This window comes from Callorhinus ursinus, unplaced genomic scaffold (genome assembly GCF_003265705.2).
Source record: "Callorhinus ursinus isolate GAN/ISIS: 27379988/994484 unplaced genomic scaffold, GSC_fseal_2.0 scaffold71, whole genome shotgun sequence".
NCBI classification, from domain to species: domain Eukaryota; kingdom Metazoa; phylum Chordata; class Mammalia; order Carnivora; family Otariidae; genus Callorhinus; species Callorhinus ursinus.
The window spans coordinates 2671820-2695140 of record NW_027397133.1 but is presented as its reverse complement, the minus strand read 5'-3'; the positions used below and the strand labels follow the sequence as shown (position 1 = coordinate 2695140).

At 46.7% G+C, this 23321-nt stretch overlaps 1 protein-coding gene and 1 long non-coding RNA gene across 11 annotated transcripts in view; one reads left to right on the top strand and one right to left on the bottom strand.

Moving 5' to 3' along the window:
• Positions 1 to 1062: 1062 nt before the first annotated feature.
• Positions 1063 to 23321, top strand: part of LOC141371431 (uncharacterized) — a 49492-nt gene continuing 27233 nt past the window's right edge. For 2 of the 3 annotated variants that reach the window (XR_012376387.1, XR_012376385.1), the window contains exons 1-2: positions 1063 to 1228; positions 3365 to 3587. This is a non-coding gene — a long non-coding RNA (uncharacterized lncRNA). Of the gene's footprint in view, positions 1229 to 3364; positions 3588 to 13872; positions 14139 to 23321 lie in introns of those variants that run through there. The other variant, XR_012376386.1, reaches the window with a different exon arrangement.
• CARD8 (caspase recruitment domain family member 8) overlaps positions 5596 to 23321 on the bottom strand; it is a 36281-nt gene continuing 18555 nt past the window's right edge. For 2 of the 8 annotated variants that reach the window (XM_025849691.2, XM_073886615.1), the window contains 7 exons: positions 22213 to 22381; positions 21403 to 21632; positions 21066 to 21328; positions 17692 to 17817; positions 17210 to 17351; positions 16053 to 16097; positions 13215 to 13739 (listed from right to left, as the gene is read on the bottom strand). In XM_025849691.2, the coding sequence (XP_025705476.2) occupies positions 13471 to 13739; positions 16053 to 16097; positions 17210 to 17351; positions 17692 to 17817; positions 21066 to 21328; positions 21403 to 21632; positions 22213 to 22381 (1244 nt within the window). In that variant the 3' untranslated portion in view covers positions 13215 to 13470. The other 6 variants (XR_012376384.1, XM_073886611.1, XM_073886612.1 and 3 more) reach the window with 6 other exon arrangements.

Genomic DNA, 23321 nt, shown 5'->3' with positions numbered 1-23321 from the left:
TGCCCTCTATGATCACCCCGAACACCCCGGGAGGCTGGGCATGGCGCCCGTTTTCTAGCTATGGAAATTAAGTCGGAGAGATTCAGTGACTTGCCAAAGGACACACAACAGGGAGTCCTCCCCAACTCAAACCTCCACCCCTGCACTTAAGTTTTCCTTCCTCCCTCCCTCCCTCCCTCCCTCTTTCAAGACAGATTGAGAGAGGGGCCCCTGGGTGGCTCAGGTGGTTAAGCGACTGCCTTCGGCTCAGGTCATGATCCTGGAGTCCCGGGATCGAGTCCCGCATCGGGCTCCCTGCTCAGCAGGGGGTCTTCTTCTCCCTCTGACCCTCTTCCCTCTCGTGCTCTCTGTCTCTCATTCTCTCTCTCTCTCTCAAATAGATAAATAAAATCTTAAAAAAAAAAAGAGAGAGAGATTGAGAGAGCGCGTGGAGCGCGTGGCGGGGGGCTGCAGAGGGAGAGGGAGAGAGAGAATCTTAAGCAGGCTCCACACCCAGCATGGAGCCCTACACAGGGCTTGATCTCACAACCCTGAGATCATACCCTGAGCTGAAATCAAGAGTTGGGCGCTTAACCGACTGAGCCACCCAGGCGCCCCATATACGTCCCTGCATTTCCAATGGCTCTCATTTAGGCAGCGAGTAGGGATGGAGTCATGCGGGGCTAGCTCCCATTCTGCTCTATCACAGCACTTGCTGAGGCTTCCCCTCTCTGAACCTTAGTGTCTTCATGTGGAAAATGGGGATAATACTAACTCACCAAAGCTGGCTGGAGAATTGAAAATAATGTGCTTATTCTGTCTAGTACGTGCCAAGCACATCGGTAATCGGTTGTTATTATCTATCAGCCTTCCTGTTTTCTTTGAGAGACTGAAGATGTGCGTTAACGTTTGGTGACCCTCCACGGGGAGGGGCTCCCATTTATTTGTCAGCCCGACCAACATCATAACAGGTATCAGCCAGGCGACCGGAAATGCGCCGCGCATGCACATTGGGGCGACCGGAAGCGCTTCTGCCCGGAGTTCCCCCGGTGGACGGAGGCTCCCGTGAACCGCAGTGTACCTGGCCGGAAGGGTGACGATCGCAGCACTAAGTGGGGTAGGGGCAGCGATAGGGAGGTGGCGAAGTCTGGGGAGACACCGGTCGAATCTGAAAGGCACCAGGGGAGCCAGCGGTCTCGACCGCCCGTAGTTGAACGGGGACTCCCTTGCTGCGTCACCCCCTCCTCGGGTAATGGTCTCGCCCGACCCCCGTTCCCGTCTGTCACCCCGGGACATACCAAGTTCCCAGCACAGGGGTGGGAGGAGTGGGCCTGGGTAGGGCAGGGACGTTTCGCCGCGCGGGACCATTGATCCGGGGGTAAATGCTTGCGGGGGAGGGGGCGCGGGATAAAGGGATCCGAACAGTTGGAAGAGGGGAGGCCTTCAGGAGACACTAGTTTGAAAGGTGGGGCGGGGCTTGGAAGACCTCTGCTGAGGAAAAGAAGGCGGGGCCTCTGGATGGATGGGCGAGGTCACCGGGTGGGGACGCGGGAGGTAGGGGTGGGCGGGTTCACTGTGTGTCCGGGTGAGGGGGATGGAATTGGTTGGGAGAGACCATTGCTTGTGTGGGGAGATTTGGGCAGTGCTTGAGGGTGACCTCTGCGTGCACGAGGAGGGAGGGTCCGGGTGAGTGTGTGCGTCGGGAACAGGTTTGAACTGTGCCTTGAAGCCGGAGTTGGATTCTGAGGCTCTGAGGGCATATCCGATACGGAGGAACAACAGGTGCTAGTGCTCCTTGGCGGAAGAGTTAAGGACTGACTTACAGGAGAGGCCGCCGTTGGAATGTAAGGACCACAGGCACAGAGATCGAGAATGATGCTGGGGAGTGTGCAGGGGCATATCAAGGGTGGCTGACGCTGTCCCAGGGTGCTGGGGAGCCATGGGACGGCCCTGATTAGGAGAGGGGGCAAGATCAGCCCTGAGTGAAGAAAGCCTTCTGGGGCCGGGTGGGGGATGGACTAGAGTGGGGAGACTGGAGGCGAGGAGGCCTGAGAGGGGTCTGGGGTGAGATCCAGAGGGAGAGGAGAGCTGAGTTGGGGCAGGAGCTGGGGGGACACAGCGGAGGATACAAGGCAGAAAAAAAAAAAAAAACGCAAGAGAGATGGGGTTGAGGGATGGGGTTTGGGGATGAGCGGTGGGGGAGGAACGGGGAGGAGGAGGAGGAGGGAGGAGAATCTCCCTGGGGATCTGGTCCGGTACTGGGTGAGCCGTGAGGACTGACCATGGATGAGGACCCCCGGAGGAGGAATGGGTTTGCAGGAGACTGCCGGGATCAGCGCACATGTGACGCGTGCGAAGGACCAGGGGGTCCACCAGGAGGTTCTGGAGGGAGATCCCGGTGCTATCCGCTGTGATTGGTCCTTGGTACTTGCTGGTGGTTGAGCTAGCTGCAGAGAGGGAACTCAAATGAGGAAGGCAACTGCTTAGTTCCCGAGGCCATTCTGTGAAGGGCTTCGAAGGCCAGGTTAAGGAGCTCGGTTTTCTCCTGGGGGAGCTGGGGAGCCATGGGAGGAATGTGAGCAGGAAAGGGGGAGGGACGGCACTGGAGGATGGAGAGACTCCTCTAGGGCCACGTGGGAGATGCACTGGAGGCAGGACACTGGAGGTGTCCAGGAGGGAGGCTGGGCAACGACAGGCATGAGGTGGGTTCAGTGCTGTGGGGATGGAGAGAACAGTGCGTAGTTTGTGGTGGAGGCTGTGCGAATGTCTGTCACCACTCCCCCGCCCGGAAAGGTCTTGGAAAAGAGATGGCCTGCCCTGACACCTAGGGCAGGGGAAACCTGGAAGAACCTCCACCCATAGCTTTCAAGGCGGACCATCTAGGTTCAGATCCCAGCTCTGCCACTCATGCCTAGTGACGTTGGCCAAGTTGCTTAACCATTCTGTGCCTCATATGTGTCCTCTATCAAATGGGGTAATAATCCTGCTTCCTGCAGCAGGTTGCGCCGAGGGATAAATGGGTTCTTGCATGAGAAGCACTTAGAGCAGCACCTGAAACTCTACCCCAGCTACCTGTTAATTAGCATCACCAGCTCGCCTTGGGCTGGTGCTGTCACCCTGTGTTCTGGTTTTTTATGTGCTCACCGCTCCATTACCTGCACCGGTCTTTAGAGAGACTGGCCCAGAAATCTTACCTACCTTCTGTGTGGCCCTGTTATAGGTTGAAACATGCCTCCTCCCCCAAAAAGAGATCTTGAAGTCCTAACCCCAGGCACCTCAGACTGTGATCTTATTTAGAAAGAGGGCCTTTACAGCGGTAATCGGGTTAAAATGAGGCCGTTAGGGTGGGGCCTGATCCATTATGACTGGTGTCCTTACAAAACAGGAGGTTGGGACACAGAGACAGACATGCGCAGCAGGAAGGTGATGTGAAGACACACAGGGAGGATGCCATGTGACCAGGGACCATTGGACGATGCCTCTACAAGCCACGGGGCATCTGGGGCTGCCAGAAGCTGGAAGAGGCAAGGAAAGATCCTTCCCTACAGGTTTCAGAGGGAGCCTGGTACAGCCAACACCTTGATTTCTGACTTCCAGCCTCAAGAACTGTGAGCCAGTAAACTGGGGTTGTTCAAATCCACCCAGCTTGCTATACCTTGTTACTGAAGCCCTACAAATGAATACAGGCCCCCATTCTCTATACCTTTGGGAGTTAGGAACCAGGTGGAGATAGGACCAGTCCCCCTGTCCACCTGGCAGTTCACCGTCAAGATTTTGTTTCCCCTTGTATATTAGGTAGGAAACCCCAAAACAGAGTAGTACCTTAAACAAAATAGAAATACCTTTTTCTTGGGAGCCTAGGTGGCTCGGTCGGTTAAGCGTCTGCCTTCGGTTCAGGTCATGATCCCGGGGTCCTGGGGTCGAGCCCCGCATCGGGCTCCCTGGTCAGCGGGGGGTCTGCTTCTCCCTCTCCCTCTCCCTCTCTCTCAAATAAAATCTTAAAAAAACAAAAACAAAAAACCTTTTTCTCTCTCTGAACAGTCCTGCATAAGCTGTCCAGGGCAGACGAGCTGCTTCTGTCTTGTCCTTCTGCCATGCTTGAGGGCTTTTTCCGCGTGTGCAGGAAGATGGCGGCCGTCTTGCCGGCCAGGCTTAAACGCCATCACTGCGCCTCACATCCTGTTGGCCAGAACTTGGTCACACGGCCCCAGCCGGATGAAGGAGGGTCTGGGACACGCCGTCTTTATTCTAGGGAGAGTCCTGTGTCCGGTGAAAATATCAGGGTCACGTGTTGTGCCCTGTCCTGGGAGCACAAAGGCAGGTCACTGAGTTCAGTGGCCAAGAAGATGCTAAGCTGGTCTCCCTTACAGGACCCCCCCCCCCAAGTTCTTGTTCTTTCTCCTTATGAGGATGTTAAGGGAGGGGAAAGCTGATCGTCATGAATTTCTCTCCAAAAAGGCAACGTCCTTCTTCCAGTCAGTTCTCCTGAAATCGGGAGGTGGAAATGGCGTGGCAGAGATTGTGCTGAACTTGTGCTCTTAGGCAGGCCACGCCAGGACCGGGATCAGCTCTGGGTCTTACAGTTCTGGGAAAACAGTGCCCAGTTACATCCCATTTTGCAGATGGGCTAAGTGAGGCTTGCGGAAGTTGGAACCATGTAGGGTGTTTTGAAATGTGTGTGGTTGAGCCAGAAGTGAATTCAGATCTTCAGAGACCAGACCCATGATGTCATGCTGGTAAACATCCTCAAGCCTCCAGAGGGTCCTCGAAGACATGGAATCCATCCATCCTAGAGAGACCCTAGGTGACTGAGGTCCAGAGTAAGGACAGAGGTCGTGGGGACTGGGGATGGGCACAGTGGGCTCTTGCATTCAGGGACAGAGGGAGGGATGGGAAGAGAGTAATAGATGTGATATGATATTCAATCTCATCCAGTGAATAAGACCAAACTTTGCAATCAGGTTGGCTTAGTATTAACCCAAGCTCTACTGTTTACAGGTGTAACCTTAGACAAGTTACTCAGCCTCTTTGTATCTAAGTTTTGGAGTCCATTGAAGGGGGACAACATTAGCACTGATGGCATCAGCTCATTTAACCCTGGCAAGGTAGGTTTTATTACCCCCACTGTATGATAGTGGGTTCAGAGAAGTGAACAAATACGCCCAAACCCACAAAGTTAGTGAGTAGAGCATCGTGCTTCTCACATAGGCATTGGGTAAACATTAGAAACTATGGGGCGCTGGTATGGGTGTTCTCCATACTGCTGAGCTTGCTCTAGCATAATCAGGTAATAATGGATGCATTAATAGAGGTACAGACACCAGCAGGAAGGGAGTACGATCCTCTTCTGCTTGGACCACTCTTGATTTCTGACTTCCATTCTACATTCACTTTTTGTTTTTGTTGATCACTTCGTTGTTTGGTTGGTTGCTTTTGGTTTTGTAAAGCTATATGAGTAAAATGCACAGATCTTCAATGTCTAGTACGAGTTTTGACAAATATAATCACCTGTGTGACCAACACCCCAATCAGATACGGAACGTGTACATCACCCTAGGTTATTTCCTCAGGATGTAAGTTTGAGAATGTGCGAGAGAGCGAGAGAGAGCGCGCCAGAAGGGGGAGGGAGAAGGAGAGGGAGAGAAAGAACCAGTGTTTGGCAAATTTCAGGGAGGCAGGTTTGGTTACAACATAAGGAATGAGTTTGCCGTGCCCTTTGGGTTCCTCATTGTTCTTTCCGGTAATGCGGACATGCTGCTTTTTGTATGTAGAATTCCCCTCACCCTGCGTTCCTGGACACACCCACATCCTTCAGCATCAGCATCATCGCTAGGGAAATTCAGGGGTCCTTGCTCTGCTCCTTTAGTCCATCGTGCATCGAATGTCCATTACAGGTTGCGACCACCTGGTGTTATGATTGTGCGTGTGTCTGGCACACCCACCAGGCTGTGTACTCCTGGAGGGACCGCAGCTTACTCAACCTCTGCGTCCCCAGCGCGGGCCGGTAAAGCAGGGGTGGGACAGTCATTGGCTGGAAAATCCCATCTCAGCGCTCATCACTGGTGCCATTGTTTACTGAAAACGACACATGTCCAGTGTTCTGCTAATGCCCTCCATGCACGTCGCATGCATTCCTCACAACAACTACGTAAAACAAGCTGTGCTTGTCACCCATGTTCCCAGGAAGCAGAAGCCTCAAGAGGCAGTGTCAGCCCGAATGAGGCACTCCCCAGATACAAGGCTGGAAGGGAGAATGAGAGAAAGAGAAACTGAGTCTGAGCTTTGTTTTTCCTAGGGAGTGGTCAGTAGGATGCATTCTTTCTTTTGTTTAATATGCTAGCATTTATTGAGTGCCTATGATGTTCTACGGGTTGAGGTTCCCGCAATGAGTAGGACAGTGTCTCCTGTTACGAAATGTACATCTGGTGGATGGAGACAGACAGATAGCTTCCCACCTGGAACTTGGTTATGGATGTGTCCATACAGCACACATCCCCGGATTTTATTTCTGATGTCCACTCATTCCTCACATGCGCTGTACACCTCGCACACCTCCAGAGAGCCTAGCTGCCAGTCCTCCAAGGATGTTCCCTTAATCACGATGATGGGGTCAGAGGTGGGACACCTGGCAAGAGCCAGTCTGGGGCTTGTCTGGAGGCGCTTGTTTAGAACGCTTTTGTGCAACCAGATCTGTCCCTTGCGGAGACCAACTGGGGTCTACTCTTGGGTAGGGTAGGGTAGTTAGGACCGCTGCCTCTTCGTTTACAAGCGCTGTGGGGATTCAGTATTCCGGAGGGATTCGGGAATATACCGAACTACCACCTCCTTTCAGGTTTGTTAGCTTGGATGTACACTGGTCAGTTTTCTGTGTCTCCAGCTGGCCTGCAGCCTTAAGGAGGACCAGCCAGGGGCGCCTGGGTGGCTCAGTCGGTTTAAACATCTGCCTTCAGCTCAGGTCATGATCCCAGGGTCCTGGAATCGAATCCCGCATTGGGCTCCTTGCTGAGCAAGGAGCCTGCTTCTCCCTCTGCCTGCCTCTGTCTCTCTCTCTCTCTGATAAATAAAATCTAAAAAAAAAAAAAAAAAAAAGAAGAAGAAGAAGGACCAGCCATAGCCCGTGCTCCCCAAGGGGAGTGCTTTTATGATTTTATATTTTTATGATTACATGTATTTGCCAAATTGATCCCTATGGTAGTAGGATTTCATTTTCAGTTGAATTTCTTTTAACCTGACTACTGATGAGGTGGGGACCCTGCCATATATTTACTGACAACGTGTCTCTCAACCAAAGTGCCCAGTCAAGGCTTTTAGCTTCTTTCCTGTTAGGTTTTCTGCCCTTTTGTTATTTTTTTTTTAAAGATTTTATTTATTTATTTGACAGACACATAGCGAGAGAGGGAACACAAGCAGGGCGAGTGGGAGAGGGGGAAGCAGGCTTCCCGCGGAGCAGGGAGCCCGAGGCGGGGCTCGATCCCAGGACCCTGGGATCATGACCTGAGCCGAAGGCGGACTCTTAGCTTAACGAGTTCACGTGCACATCAGTTAGCTGTTAACCGTGTCCCCTAACTGTGTGGTTTATTTTTTCACAATTCTTATGGTATTTTCCGTTGAAGAAAAGTTTTTGATTTGAACAGAGGGGACCACCCTTATCTTTTTTATAGTTTGATTTTTTTCTGACTTGCTATACAATTCCTTATTTATAATGCATCAGGAAGATCCTTCTATACTACTCTTTGTTTTTCTTTTTTTTAGTAGTTACTTTTTTTAAGATTTTTTATTTATTTACTTGAGAGAGAGAGAGAGAGAGCATGAGCGGTGGGGGGGTCAACGGAGGGAGAGGAGAAAGTAGACTCCCCGCTGAGCAGGGAGCCTGATATAGGACCCGATCCCAGGACCCTGAGATCCTGACCTGAGCCGAAGGCAGACGCTTAACCGACTGAGCCACCCAGGTGCCCCTCCTCTTTATTTTTCTAAAGCCTTAATGTGTGTTGCCTTTTACACCTAATATTCCTGGAACTAATATTTGTAGACAAGGTGAGTTCAGACTTCAGTTCCATTCTTTTGCTTAAGGAAAATCAACATCGTATATTATAAAGTTCTTCCTTTCCTGGTAATCTGAAATGACACCTCCTTCCTAGAGGTTTATTTCTGTGTTTTTCTTCCATTACGTTGGTAGAGGTGCCCTGGCTCAGTTGGTGGAGCATGCGACTCTTGAACTCAGGGTCTTGAGCTCGAGCCCCATGTTGGGTGTGGAGATTACTTAAAAATAAAATCTTAAAAAAAAAAAAAGAGTACACTGATCATGATGAGCACTGAATAATGTATAGAATTGTTGCATTGCTGTATTATACACCTGAAACTAATAGAACACTGTATTTTAACTATACTGGAATTAAAATTAAAAACTTAGTAAAAAATTTTTTGAAAAGGAAAAAGTCTATTACTTATAAGACCTGGAAATTATATGGCATACATGGGGCTACACAGCAAGGTTGTAGGTAGAGAGAGAGAGAGAGAGCATACCAGGCCTGGTGTTCTGCTTTTATTGGTGAGGAGGGTGGGGGCCTAAGGCTTTTGCAGGCTCACTTTTTATTGTGAATTTAAAACAATAAAAGCAGGGGCGTCTGGGTGGCTCAGTCGGTTAAGCGTCTGCCTTCGGCTCGGGTCATGATCCCGGGGTCCTGAGATCGAGTCTCCTGTCAGGCTCCTTGCTCAGTGGGGAGCCTGCTTTTCCCTCTCCCTCTGCCTGCCGCTGCCCCTGCTTGTGCTCACTCTCTCTCTCTCTCTCTCTCTGTGTCAAGTAAATAAATAGAATCTTAATAAATAAATAAAACATAAAAACGGGCACACCTGGCTGGTTCAGTTGGAAGAGCATGCGACTCTTGATCTCTGGGTTGTGAGTTTGAGCCCCACATTGGGTGTGGAGATTACTAAAATGAATGAATGAATGAATGAATAAGTAAATATAAGAGCAGGAATTTAAAGCATGGGAATATAAAAGAAAAGTTGCCCAAATGGCCAGTTATTGAAATCAACCAAGATCTCTAGAACAGAGAACCCTGGAGCATGGAACCTAGAAGCTGGGGGCGGCCTGGCTCTTTATCTACTTGTGTGGCTGGCAGTGTATTTTCTTTTTTTTTAAGGTTTTATTTATTTATTTGAAAGAGAGAACGAAGGAGAGAGAGAGAGCACAAGCAGGGCGGGGAGCAGAGGCAGAGGGAGAAGCAGGCTCCCGGCTCAGTAGTGAGCCCGATGCGGGGCTCAATTCCAGGACCCTGGGATCATGACCCGAGCCGAAGACAGACGCTTAACCGACTGAGCCACCCAGGCGCCCCTGGCAATGTATTTACTGAGATGACTGTGTTTTGTCTTGGACACGGATGCCTTGGCAAGCAAAGCTTAAGTCTGGCACTTGCATTATCAAAAGAAAAGCCACCTGTCAAGGGCTTACCCTAAATCAAAGAAATGTAAATAAAAACCACAACAAAATATAACCTTATAACTGTTAGAATGGCTTTTATCAAAAAGACAAACAATAACAAGTGTTGATGAAGATGTGGGGAAAAGGAAACGCTCGTGCATTGTTGGAGGGAAAGTAAATCCATGGTATGGAGCTCCCTCAGAATATCAGAAATAGGACTACCGTATGACCCAGCAGCCCCACTTGTGTGTATATATCTGAAGGAAATGAAATCAGCCTCTCAAAGAGCTACCTGAGCCCCACGTTCATTGACACATTATTCACAGTAACCAAGACATGTAAGCAACCTCCTTCAAGAACGAAAATTCAACTAAATGGTTTTAATCAATGATTCATGAATCAGGCAGCAACCCTTCTTGTAAAGAGACAGGGGCTCAGGGGTGTGGTACAAAAATGGAAGGTTTCGTGGGCAGAAGGAGGCCAGGGCAAGAAAATTACTAGCAAAAGAAAGGAGCACCTAGGTGGCTCAGTTGGTTAAGCGTCTGACTCTTGATTTTGACTCAAGTCATGATCTCAGGGTCCTGGGATCCAGTCCTGTGTCAGGCTCCACACTCAGCATGGAGTCTGCTTGAGATTCTCTCTTTCCTTCTCCCTCTACCCCTCCCCCTGCTTGTGCTTGCTCTCTTCCTCTCTCTAAATAAATAAGTGGATAAATGAAATCTTAAAAAAAAATAAATCAGTAAGTGCTATGCAATCAAAACAACAAGGAGAGGAAATAATAGGAAAACAATTAAGTCTCAGAGAACTATGGGACAACAACAAAAATCTAACATTCATACCATCAGAGTCCCAGAAGGAGAGGAGAAAGAAATGCAGGGTTGAAAAAAATATATTAAGGAGTGCCTGAGTAGCTCAGTATGTTAAGCATCTGACTCTTGATTTTGGCTCAGGTCTTGATCTCAGGGTCATGAGTTCAAGCCAAGACCCATGTTGGGTTCCACACTGGGCATGGAGCCTCCTTTAAGATAGATAGATAGATAGATAGATAGATAGATAGATAGATGATATAGATATAGATATATAACCAGACACACACACACACATATATTTAATATATATCTTTAAAGAAATAATATTTGTAAATTTTCAAGCTTGGTGAGAAAACATAAACCTACAAATTTAAAAATTGAGTGAATTCCAAATAGGAAAAACCCAAAGAAATCCATACGCAGATCTATCATAATCTAAGTGCTGAAAACTAAAGACAAAGAAAACAAATCTTGAAAATAGCCAGAGAGGGGCGCCTGGGTGGCTCAGTCGGTTAGGCGTCTGCCTTCGGTGCAGGTCATGATCCCAGGGTCCTGGGATCGAGCCCCATGTCAGGCTCCCTGCTAAGTGGGGAGTCTGCTTCTCCCTCTCCTCCCCACTTGTGCTCTCTCTTGCTCTCTCTCTCACTATCTGCCTGTCTCTCTCAAATAAATAAATAAAATCTTTTAAAAAAAAAAGAAAAAGAAAATAGCCAGAGAAAAATGATACGTTCTATATAGGGAAGCAATCTGAATGACTGCAGATTTCTCATTAGGAACCATGAAAACCAGAAATAAATGGCTGAAAAAAAGAACTGCCATTATGCCCAGAAAAATATCTTTCAGGAATGAAAGTAATATAAAGACATCTCTAGATGAAGGGAAAGTAAGTGAATCCATAGTCAGGAGATCTGCTTTAAAAGAATTGCTGGGGTGCCTGGTCGGCTCAGTCTGTAGAGTCTGCAAGTCTTGACTTCAGGGTCATGAGTTTGAACCGCATGTTGGGTGTAGAGATCACTAAAAAAACTAAGCTTAAAAAAAAAAAAGAATCGCCAAAAGAAGTTCAATGAAATTTAGAATATCAGGATTACAAGAGAAGTGCAACATAAATGGTAAATATCTGGGCATATGTCATAGATTATACTCCTCATTTTAAAAACATACTCAGGGCGCCTGGGTGGCTCAGTTGGTTAAGCGACTGCCTTCGGCTCAGGTCATGGTCCTGGCGTCCCGGGATCGAGTCCCGCATCGGACTCCTTGCTCAGCGGGGAGTCTGCTTCGCCCTCTGACCCTCCCCCCTCTCATGTGCTCTCTCTCTCTCTCTCTCTCTCTCATTCTTGCTCTCTCAAATAAATAAATATTTTTAAAAAATCTATTCTTAAAAAAAAAATACTCAGCAATTGAAAGTAAAAAACAGGGGCATCATTTGGCTCAGTCGATTAGGCATCTGACTCTTGATGTCAGCTCAGGTCATGAATTGAGAGTCGAGAGATGGAGACCTGCCTCAGGTTCTGTGCTCAGCACAGAGTCTGCCTGAGACTCTCTCTCTCTCTCTCTTTCTCTGTCCCTCTGCCCCTCCTCCCACTCATGCTCTCTCCGTATCTCTCTCTAAAATAAATAAATAAATAAATAGAAAGGAAAAAACATATATAACATTCTTCCGATTGGGACCTTATTATATAGAGAGGGAATATTGAAAACAACTGGGTCATAAAAGGTACCATGGCCAAAATGGTGCTAAGGTTTCTAGATTCCACTGTAATTAGCACAGTATGGATACTAGGACTGATGCATTCAGGATGTATCTTTTCATCTCTAGCGCAATCACTAAAAAATACACAACCACAATTGTCAAAAACAACAGACAAATTGAGGTGGAATACTAAAAACTCTCCCCATAAGCCCTAAAAAAGCCAAGAAAGGACAGATAGGCATGCAGCACAAAGGGAATAAACAGAAAACAAATACTAAAATGGCAGACCTAGGCTAACTCTTAACATTGCCAGAATTATGTTAAATGTAAATGGCTGAACACACCCTTTAAAAAGCAGAGATTGTCAAAATGGGTTAAAAAAAACAAAAACAAACTGACCCAACTATATGCTGTCTCCCATGAACTCGCTTCAAATATAAGGAAATAACTGGGTTCAAAGTGAAAGGATAGCATTAGTTATGTCATGCAAACACTGGTCCAAAATAAGCTGGGACGGATATAAAATGGCAGGGTTCAATGGCAAAACCCAAATGTCAGGCTCTGCTTATTTTCGTGACATACCTAGCCAGGAGGGCCTCTCTCAGAATAAGCTGGATGCTCCTCCTTTCCCCCCTTGCTGCTTCTGTGGATACCATTAATCCGTATTCCTCCCCTGGGTTCCATGGAGCTGCTCCATGAAGTTGGATGTGCCCATTCCTGGTACCAGCCTATATACCAGAGGCAAAAGGTTTTCTGCCAACATTTGCATTTGCTCCCACTCCTGAGCGCTATTCCGTCAAGGGACTTCATCATTCTAGTATAAATAGCAATAGATAAAATGTTAAAGACATAGCATATTAAAAAAAAAAATTAAAGCTTGTGAATGTCATGAATGTCCTCAACAGAGAGTTTTTGTAAGCCTTCCTGGCTTCTGTTCGGAGCAAGGGACACAGCGGAGGTAATGTTCACTGGAATTGCTTCTCACATGACTCAGGAGAACTGGTCTCCCTGGGCCCTGTCAATCATAAACACACCTGCCCTTGCCTTCCTCTGCCCAGATTTCCAAGCAATGTGCCAATGGATGAAATAGGAATTTTTTTTAACCTGGCTTAAAAAACATTTAGTGTGAATATTCCTACTCTCTTCAGATATTCTCAAGGTTAAGGTATTAGGATACAGTAATAGGTATCTGCCAAGTTATCATCAGTCCTCAAAAAAACCTGTGTGGTGGGTAGGTGTTACCTGGACCTTTTTTGTCTTGGACACTGAACTCAATGATCACACGTCTGCTTATCCATTTTCCTTCTTTAAAAAAAAAAAAGATTTATTTCATTTACTTATTTGAGAGAGAGAGTGAGAGGAGTGGGAGGAGGGGCAGAGGGAGAGGACCTCAGGCAGACTCCCTGCTTAATGTAGAGCCAAACGCGCGGCTCAGTCTCATCACGACCCTGAGATCACAAGCTGAGTTGAAATCGAGAGTCAGATGCTTAAGCTCCTGAGCCACCCAAGCACCCATTTATCCATTTTCAATGGCGAACACTGGATTCTCTCTACCTGAGTACCAGCCTGAGTCATTGTAAACTCTGCCGGCTGAGGTAGGACATCAGGTAAGGGTCTCTTTGATTAAGGCTCCTGAAGAGTATCTCCAGGGCCTGGGGCCCTTTCTTCTCCACCATCGTCAGCAAGGCTTCATTCCTCCTCCGCTGTGTTGGCAACCGCTGCACCAGCTCCTTCTCTTCCTCAGTGAAGACCTCACTGTCCTGAAGATCATCCAGTACTCCATTCAGGTCCCCCAGCCTGGCTTGCAGCTGCCGGCGGTACTCCTTCATAAAGGCCACGCCTGGGCAGAAGAAAGAGTTGCAGACTCAGAAAGGGATAGCTCACTTACGGGGTTCAGGAACTATGCCCAGCTTAAAGACATTTCTTTTTTTCTTTTTCTTTTTCTTTTTTTTTTTTTTTTGAGTCGGCTCCAGGCCCAGCATGGAGCCCAAAATGGGGCTTGAACTGATGACCCTGAGTTAAGAGCTGCACTGAGATCAAGAGTCACACACTTAACTGACTCAGCCACCCAGGCACCCAAAAAGGTAATTGCTTTCTATGTACAACTCATGCCTCTAGAACTTCTCTTCTAAACACAGTGGCTCAGGGGCGCCTGGGTGGCTCAGTTGGTTGAGCGACTGCCTTCGGCTCAGGTCATGATGCTGGAGTCCCGGGATCGAGTCCCGCATCGGGCTCCCTGCTCAGCGGGGAGTCTGCTTCTCCCTCTGACCCTCCCCCCTCTCATGTGCTCTCTCTCTCTCTCTCTCTCTCTCTCTCTCATTCTTGCTCTCTCAAATAAATAAAATCTTAAAAAAAAAAAGAGTGGTAGGTATAAAACACAAATATACATACCCTGAATATTTAGTATGCGATAGGCATTCAATAAGCTGCATTTGTCATCATGATCTTTTTTTTTAGATTTTATATATTTGACAGAGACAGACAGCGAGAGAGGGAACACAAGCAGGGGGAGTGGGAGAGGGAGAAGCAGGCTTCCCGCGGAGCAGGGAGCCCGATGCGGGGCTCGATCCCAGGACCCTGGGATCATGACCCGAGCTGAAGGCAGACGCTTAACCATCTGAGCCACCCAGGTGTCCCAGGATGCTGGTATTAAATACAAGATGCCACCAGGCCAAAAGGGAAAGAGGGGGAAAGGGATGTCATGCTCCACAGTGCGTGCTGGCCAGAATGGAGATCTGACTCAAGATGTGGGCTGGCAGCAGCTTCTGAAGGGCCTTAGCAAATGAGGTTCAGTTGTATCCTTCTGACAACAGGTGGCAGCAGATACCTCTTGCTCAAGAGCTTGCGGCCTAGGAAGGGTAGAGACCTTTTCTTGGTGCTACGTCCTCACCACCTACATAAAATCCTTTCAGTTTCCTTTGTGAAATCATCTTTGCCTCATCCTTAACCAAGATCTCTGGTTGGGTTTGAACCCAATTGCAACTTGATTTTTCTTCAGTTAGCTGCCTCTCTGGACCTCCTGACAATCACACCAGCCGGCCAGGAAATGGGTCTGTCGCCCATTCCAAGCCAATGTGACACCTGAGGTGCCTTCTCTTCAATGAGAGGGATCAGGAGATGCTCTCTTTCTCCTCCTGGATGATCTGTTTTGGGATAGGAGGCCTGTCACTTTTACTGTGTGGAGCCTGACAATCAAAGCCAACAATATGGAAGGCAGAATGGAGTCCTCTGAATCTTGGGCCCATATTTTATTTTATTAAAAAAAAATTTTATTATTATTTTCTTTAGTAATACTCTACTCCCAAGGTGGCACTTGAACTCACAACACCAAGACCAAGAGTCACATGTTCTTCTGACTGAGCCAGCCAGGTCCCCTTTGACTCCTTACTTTGAATAATTTCTTTCTCTGCTACCTACCAACTCCAGGAACCTTAACCAATTCCCAGCTAATCCCTGTTCTTGATTTTTACAACAGCCTCCTAAGCCGGTTCCCACTTCCTGTCCATTCCCTCACCCATGGTCATCCACACTGTTCAGAACAGGGACTGCATTACCACCCACCCTTCCAAAGTCCCCCTTTGCCTTCAGCCTAGGGTCCAGAAGAAGTTCAACCATCATCCTTATGCTTTCAACTTCTGTTTCTTGCCTGCCTCTGGTCTCATGTGGCCTCCGTCCGTCTAAATTTTCATCTCCAGCCATATCGATGCACTTTCACTTATACTTCACCAGATGCAAGACATTTTCCCCAATAAGATGTGGCTGCATGTTCAGAGTCTGCATATTATACCCTCTCATGAATTCACTGGAGTGGGTCATGCTCTCTGTCTTTGTCTCTGACACCACTCAGTTTTTGTAAATGAAGAGAACGTATGATCCCTTATTGAGACACATCACACCACTCAAAGACCTCCTGAAATCAGACACATCCCTTGACTTTTGGTGTAAACACTGCACTTGCGGCACCTGGGTAGCTCAGTCATTGAGCGTCTGCCTTCGGGGTCCTGGGATCGAGTCCCGCATGGGGCTCTCTGCTCCGCGGGAAGCCTGCTTCTCCCTCTCCCGCTCCCCCTGCTTGTGTTCCCTCTCTCGCTGTGTCTCTCTCTGTCAAATAAATAAATAAAATCTTTAAAACAAAACACAACATTGCACTAACCTGAGAAAGGAGGAGGGACCAATGTGGCATGAAACTTGAGGTCCACTAGGAAGAAAGGAAAAGTTGGGAGAATGAAATGAGCCATTTACCTTTATTTAGTTTTTCCTTTTTTTAAAGTTTTTTAAGGTTTTTTGGTTTTTTTGTTGCTGTTTTATTTTTTTATTTTTTATTTTTTTTTTGTAATCTCTACACCCAACATGAGGCTTGAATTCACAACCCCGAGATCAAGAGTTGCTGGCTCTTCTGACTGAGCCAGCCAGGTGCCCCTATAGTTTCTCTAGTCTTTGATGTAATGCACTAAAATAATTTAATTCCATTTCCTAAGTTAAGGATCCCACTGGAACATTGATATACTAATGGAACCCAATTAAGTAGAAGGTCACTCACCGCCCATTAAGGAAATGCATCAGAGGAAGGAACACATTTTTCCAATATTCTTTCTATTTATAAGCCAAAATGTGAAGAAATGTGAAAGCTATGGTAAAATTATCACACCATTCTACATAAATTATCTTCTAGGCAAATGTATTTTAAACACAAAATACCATCATGAAGTGAGTACATTTGAACAGTAAGTGATGGTATTCTTTAGACCCTATAATACTGGGACAGTTGATAGTGCAGAACTTTTACGTTGGACATTCTTCTAAGTTGGTGGGAGATTTGCCAGTTGGAGCAACCATTTGGAAGAATCACTAAAGTGTGTTTACCATTAAGACTTCCACATGGTCTTACATTTTCTTTGTAAAAGCCCTGCTGTTGTTTAAATTTCTGATAAATTTTGGGTCTTTCTTCCTTCAGCAACTGTTTAGTCCCTTTGTATGGCAACAACTATAAAACTGCCCAGAAGATAGAACTAAATTGACTTTCTGCTTCTTCTGATTCTTATAATTAGCATCTCCTGTTCACTACCACCTAGGTATGAGAGGTTCCAATTCTGCACACCAAGAGCCATCCCTACCCCAGGCACACATGACCACTGCCAGTGCTTTTGCTTCAACTCAACATTGACTATAAACTGGCAGTAGATTTGTTTTCTTCTCTGGGATGGGACCATAAACAGACCTTCTCCTCTGATATACTTCACTACAACCAAGGGGAGAGGTACATGATTTTTTTTCTTCCTCCCCAAACTTTAGCCTCATATTTTTACCTACCTGGCTTCACCCAAGTGTGCCAGACCAAAGTCTTGTGTCTTTTGTTCGTAATTTTAAGTACAATTGGTTCCTCCATCTTCCCAGCATAGACTTTAGAGAATACCTGGATTTCTCCAGGACTCCTGTAGGATAATTTCAACTCCTAGAGGAAACATGCCATAAAGTATCAGGAGGTTGGGAGTGGGGTGAAAAGACCTGTTGCCTGCAGTGAACTGGCCACTGAAATATACTCCATTTCCTATATAGTCTCACGGCTGGATGAGGGAAAAACAGAGGTAGAATGGTCAACAATCTTTTAAGTTTACAATTTTAGGAAATAGTATTATTCCATGGAAGGAAAGATAGCCCAGCTCTTATCAGGATATGGTTCAGAGAACAATCACCTGAGCTACTGACCTTCCACTGGTCTTCCATTTTTTTTCATGTATACAAAATATTTTGAAACCCGAGTTAAATAATGCCCAAGGTCAAATTCTACTGACCTTGGGCATTATTTCCAGGTGAGGTGAACTGGACACAATGTAACGGGAACCAAAATTCAGGGGATCCACTGGGGGTGAGGTCTGCAGACGCACACCATGAAACTTAGCTTCTTCATCATCTATTGCCTGAGGAGAAAGAAAAGCGAATCAGGAGGCATAGCTAAAAGTAAATAAGCAAAAAAAAAAAATATATATATATATATACACACATATATATACAAATATATATATGTTTATATATATCAATAGGCCTCTGGACATGAGGGGATGTATTTTTTTTATATTTTATTTTTAAGTAATCTCTGTACCCAGTGTGGGGCTCAAACGCACAACCCTGAGGTCCACAGTTGCATGCTCCTCCGACTGAGCCAGCCAGGCGCCCCATAGAGGGATGTGTTGATAAAATTTTACTGGTGGTTATCTCGGAGCTAGGGATTTCTTTCTCTTTCTTTTCTTTTTTTTTTTTTCTTCTTAGAGGTAGAGAGATGGGGGAGGGGCAGAGGGAGACTCAAAGAGAATCTTAAGCAGGCTCCACGCTCAGCAGAGAGCCCAACTCTGGACTCCATCTCAAGACCCTGAGATCATGACCTGAGCCGACATCAAAGGTCAGACGCCTAACCAACCGAGCCACCTGGGCATCCCCCAAGGCATTTCTTTTTATCACAAATCTCTGTATAGTATGATTTTTCTTCATATAATGTGGCGGGGATTGTCTGAGTGTGCCTCAAATCTGGGGACAAGGGCTCCCGGGTGGCTCAGTTGGTTAGGCGACTGCCTTCGGCTCGGGTCATGATCCTGGAGTCCCTCATCGGGTTCCCTGCTCGGCGGGGAGTCTGCTTCTCCCTCCCCAACTCCCCCTGCTTGTGTTCCCTCTCTCGCTGTGTCTCTCTCTGTCAAATAAATAAATAAAATCCTTAAAAAATAATAAAAAAATAAAAAATAAAAAAATCTTTAAAAATTATTTTAAATGAGGAGATATATTTAACTGAAATTATAATAATAAGAGACTGGAACTTAAACAACCGAATACATCAGTATAACAATGATAGGTTATTGCTGAGAGCAGATTTCTACAGATAGTGGGACAGACTCCTGTACTTAGCTTGTCTTATGGATTGAAACTGATTCCCTTTCCCTTTCTTATTTTTTATCGCACGTGTCAGATCACATATATTTTTCCTGTACCACAAGCATTTCCATCTTCCAAACAACCTTTGGTAGTCCTGCCTTTGTCTGTTTTGTCCACTGATGCATCCCCAGCCACTAAAATAGTGCTTGGAATAGGTAAAGCACAGAATAAATATTTTTTATTGGATCAATGGATTTCCACGGAGCTGCACTGTTGAGCAGAAATGTAACGCAAGCCCCAAGTATAATTTCAAATTTTCTAGTGGCCGCATTAAAAAAAAAAAAAAAAAGCAAAAAGAAGCAGATGAAAGTACTATTACTAATATATTTATGAAGTATTTCATATTACCCCACATATTATCCTTTAAATATGTAATCAATATAATTAACATGTATATACTTTCATCATATTATATCTTCAAAATCTTTGTTTATTTAAAAAAAAGTTATTACACCTCTAACCTGAAGGACTCAACAGCCAGGCATAGCAACTGGCTACCGTATTGCATTGTGCAGCTCACCACATAAGCAGGGAAAATTCTCAGGGCAACAAGCGATATTTTGAGCTTCTCTTGTGTTTTCAAGTGAAGAAAAGGTTTCTCCACTCTTCTTCCCCTCCCAAGAGAGGAAGACAGACCACATTTCATTCCTTCTGTCAACAACATTTCATGTGTGACTACAACAGGCCTTATACTGTGCTTTTAACTAACTTGTGATTAAGAGGAAGTGGTCCCTCCCACGTACAGAGTTTACAATCAACAAAAATACAGACAATAAGCAAATAAAGAGATTTATGAGGCCAATGGAGGGAAAGAAGAGGGTGCGATGATGGTACTAGAGCCAAATGCTGCCATGGGCAAAGGAGATGACTTGGTTTATGTCCCAAGTGTAATAAGGATTCATGGAAGAGTCTTGGCCAAGAAGAGGTGTGATTATTTATGTTTGTAAAAGATCTCCCTGTCGCCAGATAAAAAGTGGAAGCTACATGTACAAAAATGGAACTGGTGGGAGAAGTCTGAAGGCCTGAGTCGTATTTCCAGCGGAAGTCAGCGGAGGCTGGGTCCATCACTGGCAGTGGCAAAGAGGAAATGAAACTGGTTCGAGTCACATTATGAAAGTAAACTCTAAAAGCAAAGAGAGCTGGACTTGAGCGTCTCCTTACTTATTTACTGTCTGTTGCTCTGTAGATTGCAAGCTCCAAAAGATTTCATAGACTATTACGAAAGTAAAACTCATGGAGATGGAGCGTACGTTGGATGAGGAAAGGCAGTGAAACCGAGAGATGGAAGATAGACTCTAGATCTGGGACCAAATCACTTAGTGGAACTTGGTTTTATATCCTCCATGGAGAAGAGAGTTGAAAGAGCAGGGCAGTTTTGGGGAAGATAAGGAGGTTAACACATGAGGTAGGTATGCTGATGGGCAGTCGAGTGGGCGCACTCAGCCGGGCAGTTCACAGTTGGAGCTCTGCAGGGTCCAGGACAGGGATACAGACTTGGGAATCCTCTCCTTAAGTGGGATTTGGTGACAGGACTGAGAACGGTCACTAAGACCATCAGTGAGTTTGGGAGATGAGGGGTTTCAGAGCAAGCACCTGCAGAAGTGAAGACTTGGAAGAGGGAGCAGAATGGTTAACTGGGAGATCGGGGAAATGGGATGTGAAGGAATAACAGAGAGGACTGTCATCAAGGAAGGGTGAGGCCAACAGCACAACATGCTGTCAGACGTCAGGGAGGAATCATCCAGTGGAGATGTTGAAGATTTTATTTATTTGTTTGAGAGCGAGCATGAGAGGGGGGAGGGTCCGAGGGAGAAGCAGACTCCCCGCCGAGCAGGGAGCCCGACGCGGGACTCGATCCCGGGACTCCAGGACCGTGACCCGAGCCGAAGGCAGTCGCCCAACCAACTGAGCCACCCAGGCGCCCCTAGATATTATTAATTTCAAATCTACAATGAAATCTCTGCATTACTCCTTCTGCCATTCCCCGTAAGTCTCGTCCTCTGTTTTCCTCCTCCTTAAAAGCCAGAAAAGGCAGCTCCATTTTTAGTAGAACTGAATTCCTGTTGCAGATCCTTGCATATGGCTCAGGAGTCAGCACCTACAGACTGAACTCATGGAGGGTGATTCATGCTTCTATCAATGAAAGCCGTGCCTTGACTTTTCTGTTCAATATGGAAACAGAATGTCGAAGGTGATAGGCTGACAATGTAATTCTCCTATCTTCCCCAAAATCTGCCAGCCTTACCTTCATTAGCAAGGAGTCGCTGGGGATAAGGTACAAGTGAAATTTAGAATCTTCAGGGTGGAAGTGATAATAGATCAGGACCGTGGAAGTGATGGGGACGGAAACACTGGTCCCACTGGCGACTCTCAGCAGGATCCCCATCAGAGAGAAGCTGGGGTTTTCCAGGACTGCACAGAAAGGCTTCACTCGGGCTGGCGGCTCTAGGACCATCCCCTCATCCTTAAAATGGGCAACTTGGAACCAAGAGATACCGACCTCATTTGCTGTAGGACAACCACAAAGGCAATCAGACAGTGTTCCTCCAACATCCCCATGGCCTCCCCTCTCCCCTCCTTACCTGGGAGGGAGATGATGTGGGGGAGGTGGATTTCAGTAATGACCCCCTCGGGCTCCACGGAGACCTCAGACAAAGGGCCTGCCACCATCCACTGCTCCTCGTGCTGTAACTTCAGGTCCAGATGCTGACCCCAAGAATCGAACACAATCCTCACGGTCACCGCTGCTGTTACCGAGAAGCCAAGGTGTGTCGCTGGCCATAGATAGAAGCCAGCCGTGGGGAAGTGGACGCTGAAAGGAGCCAGAGTGATAGTCATGCTGAGAGAAAACCAGGACTTTGATTTAAAGAACAAAAGTGCAGAGGGAAGGGGCGCCCAGGTGGCTCAACCATTAAGCGTCTGCCTTCGGCTCAGGTCATGATCCCAGGGTCCTGGGATTGAGCCCCACATCGGGCTCCCTGCTCCGCGGGAAGCCTGCTTCTCCCTCCTCCACTCCCCCAGCTTGTATTCCCTCTCTCGCTGTGTCTCTCTCTCTGTGTCAAATAAATAAAATCTTAAAAAAAAAAAAGTGCAGAGGGATGTGGAGTTTGGGGTGGAGCAAGGTTCAAGACCCATCTGTGACTTTCACTACATTAGAAAACTCTAGGGATTTAATTAAACTCTCTGAGCCCCAATTTCTCTGTATTCTACATATGTTGAAATTAACATACCAACTCAGTGCGTAGAATACAGAGGCTATTGACAAAATTTCAGATGTCTTAGGGGATGGATCACATACCCTATCGTGTAGGTGTATACGTGTAAATATCACGCAGCGTATCCTTCCTTTACAGGAGAATTATATTGAAACAATCAGCATCTTTGATTCTTACCTGTATCTGTTTGCGTTCTTATCAATCAACTCAATATCCACATTTCCTTCAGGTCCTAGAAACTGATTACTTTTACAAGCTGGTTCAACCCCAGAAAAAAGTTTAGGAGCCTGGAGGGGCACTAGTGTCTTCTCTTCCAAGCAAATCTCTTCTGAAAAATACACATTGCCTGTGTGAGATGCAGACTGTTAGACATGGCATGACCTGAAGGAGCCCTGGATGTTGGATTACACATGTCCCGTTGGGAATCCAGACATCAGAGAGAAGGGTATGTGGGGAGAACAAGGGGCTTCGTTCTTTGACTCCAGACAAAGAAAGGCACAAGAATGTTCTTTGCTCTACTGAAACTGCACCCCAAATTTAAAAAGGGAGCCAGGCTGGATGGCTTGGGGGGCGGCGGTGCGGTATTGCCTCCGGCAGGAACCACAGCAACTAAATTTCTACATGGTCCCAAGAAGCAGCTAATACCTGATGCTGGAGAAGGAAGGCAAGTCCATAAAAGGAACAAGCAGGAAAGCTGAAGAGGCAAAGGCACATCTGTTCATCCTAGTGTTCGCCACCATCCATCCCAAGGCACCCTGGACCATCCCCTGGTTCCCCGAGTGTTTCCATCACCCCGCTGGGAGAGCCTGCCCAGCACCACTTGGAGACCCTCCACGCATGGGCTGCTGGACTCTACCCCCACTATTCAGGCTCTGGGCAAGGATGATTTGCATAGAATAAATATCTGTATCCTGGATGATAGAAGTCTCTGATATACTGTGCTTTGAGAAAATTGGTTTATCAAGATTTACATATGATGGAATCTCATTTTGCAGAGAACAGGGATTTTGTATAGGAAAAAATGAATGCTCTCACACAGTTACCTAACCACTCAGAGCTTTTTTTCTCCTGTGTAAGATGGAGAGACTAATGTTACCTACACCTTAAAGAACTGCTCTGAATCTTGGTACCTGGCCGTGTGGTACCTCAAGAAAATGGCACACGATGTCAGCTATTCATTATGTGAATACAGATGAGTCTACCCCATCACCACGTGGCTGGTAAGCACAGGAGCTGGGCTGAGAGTATCAGGAGACGGCCAACACCAACACCTGCTCTCCTTGAAC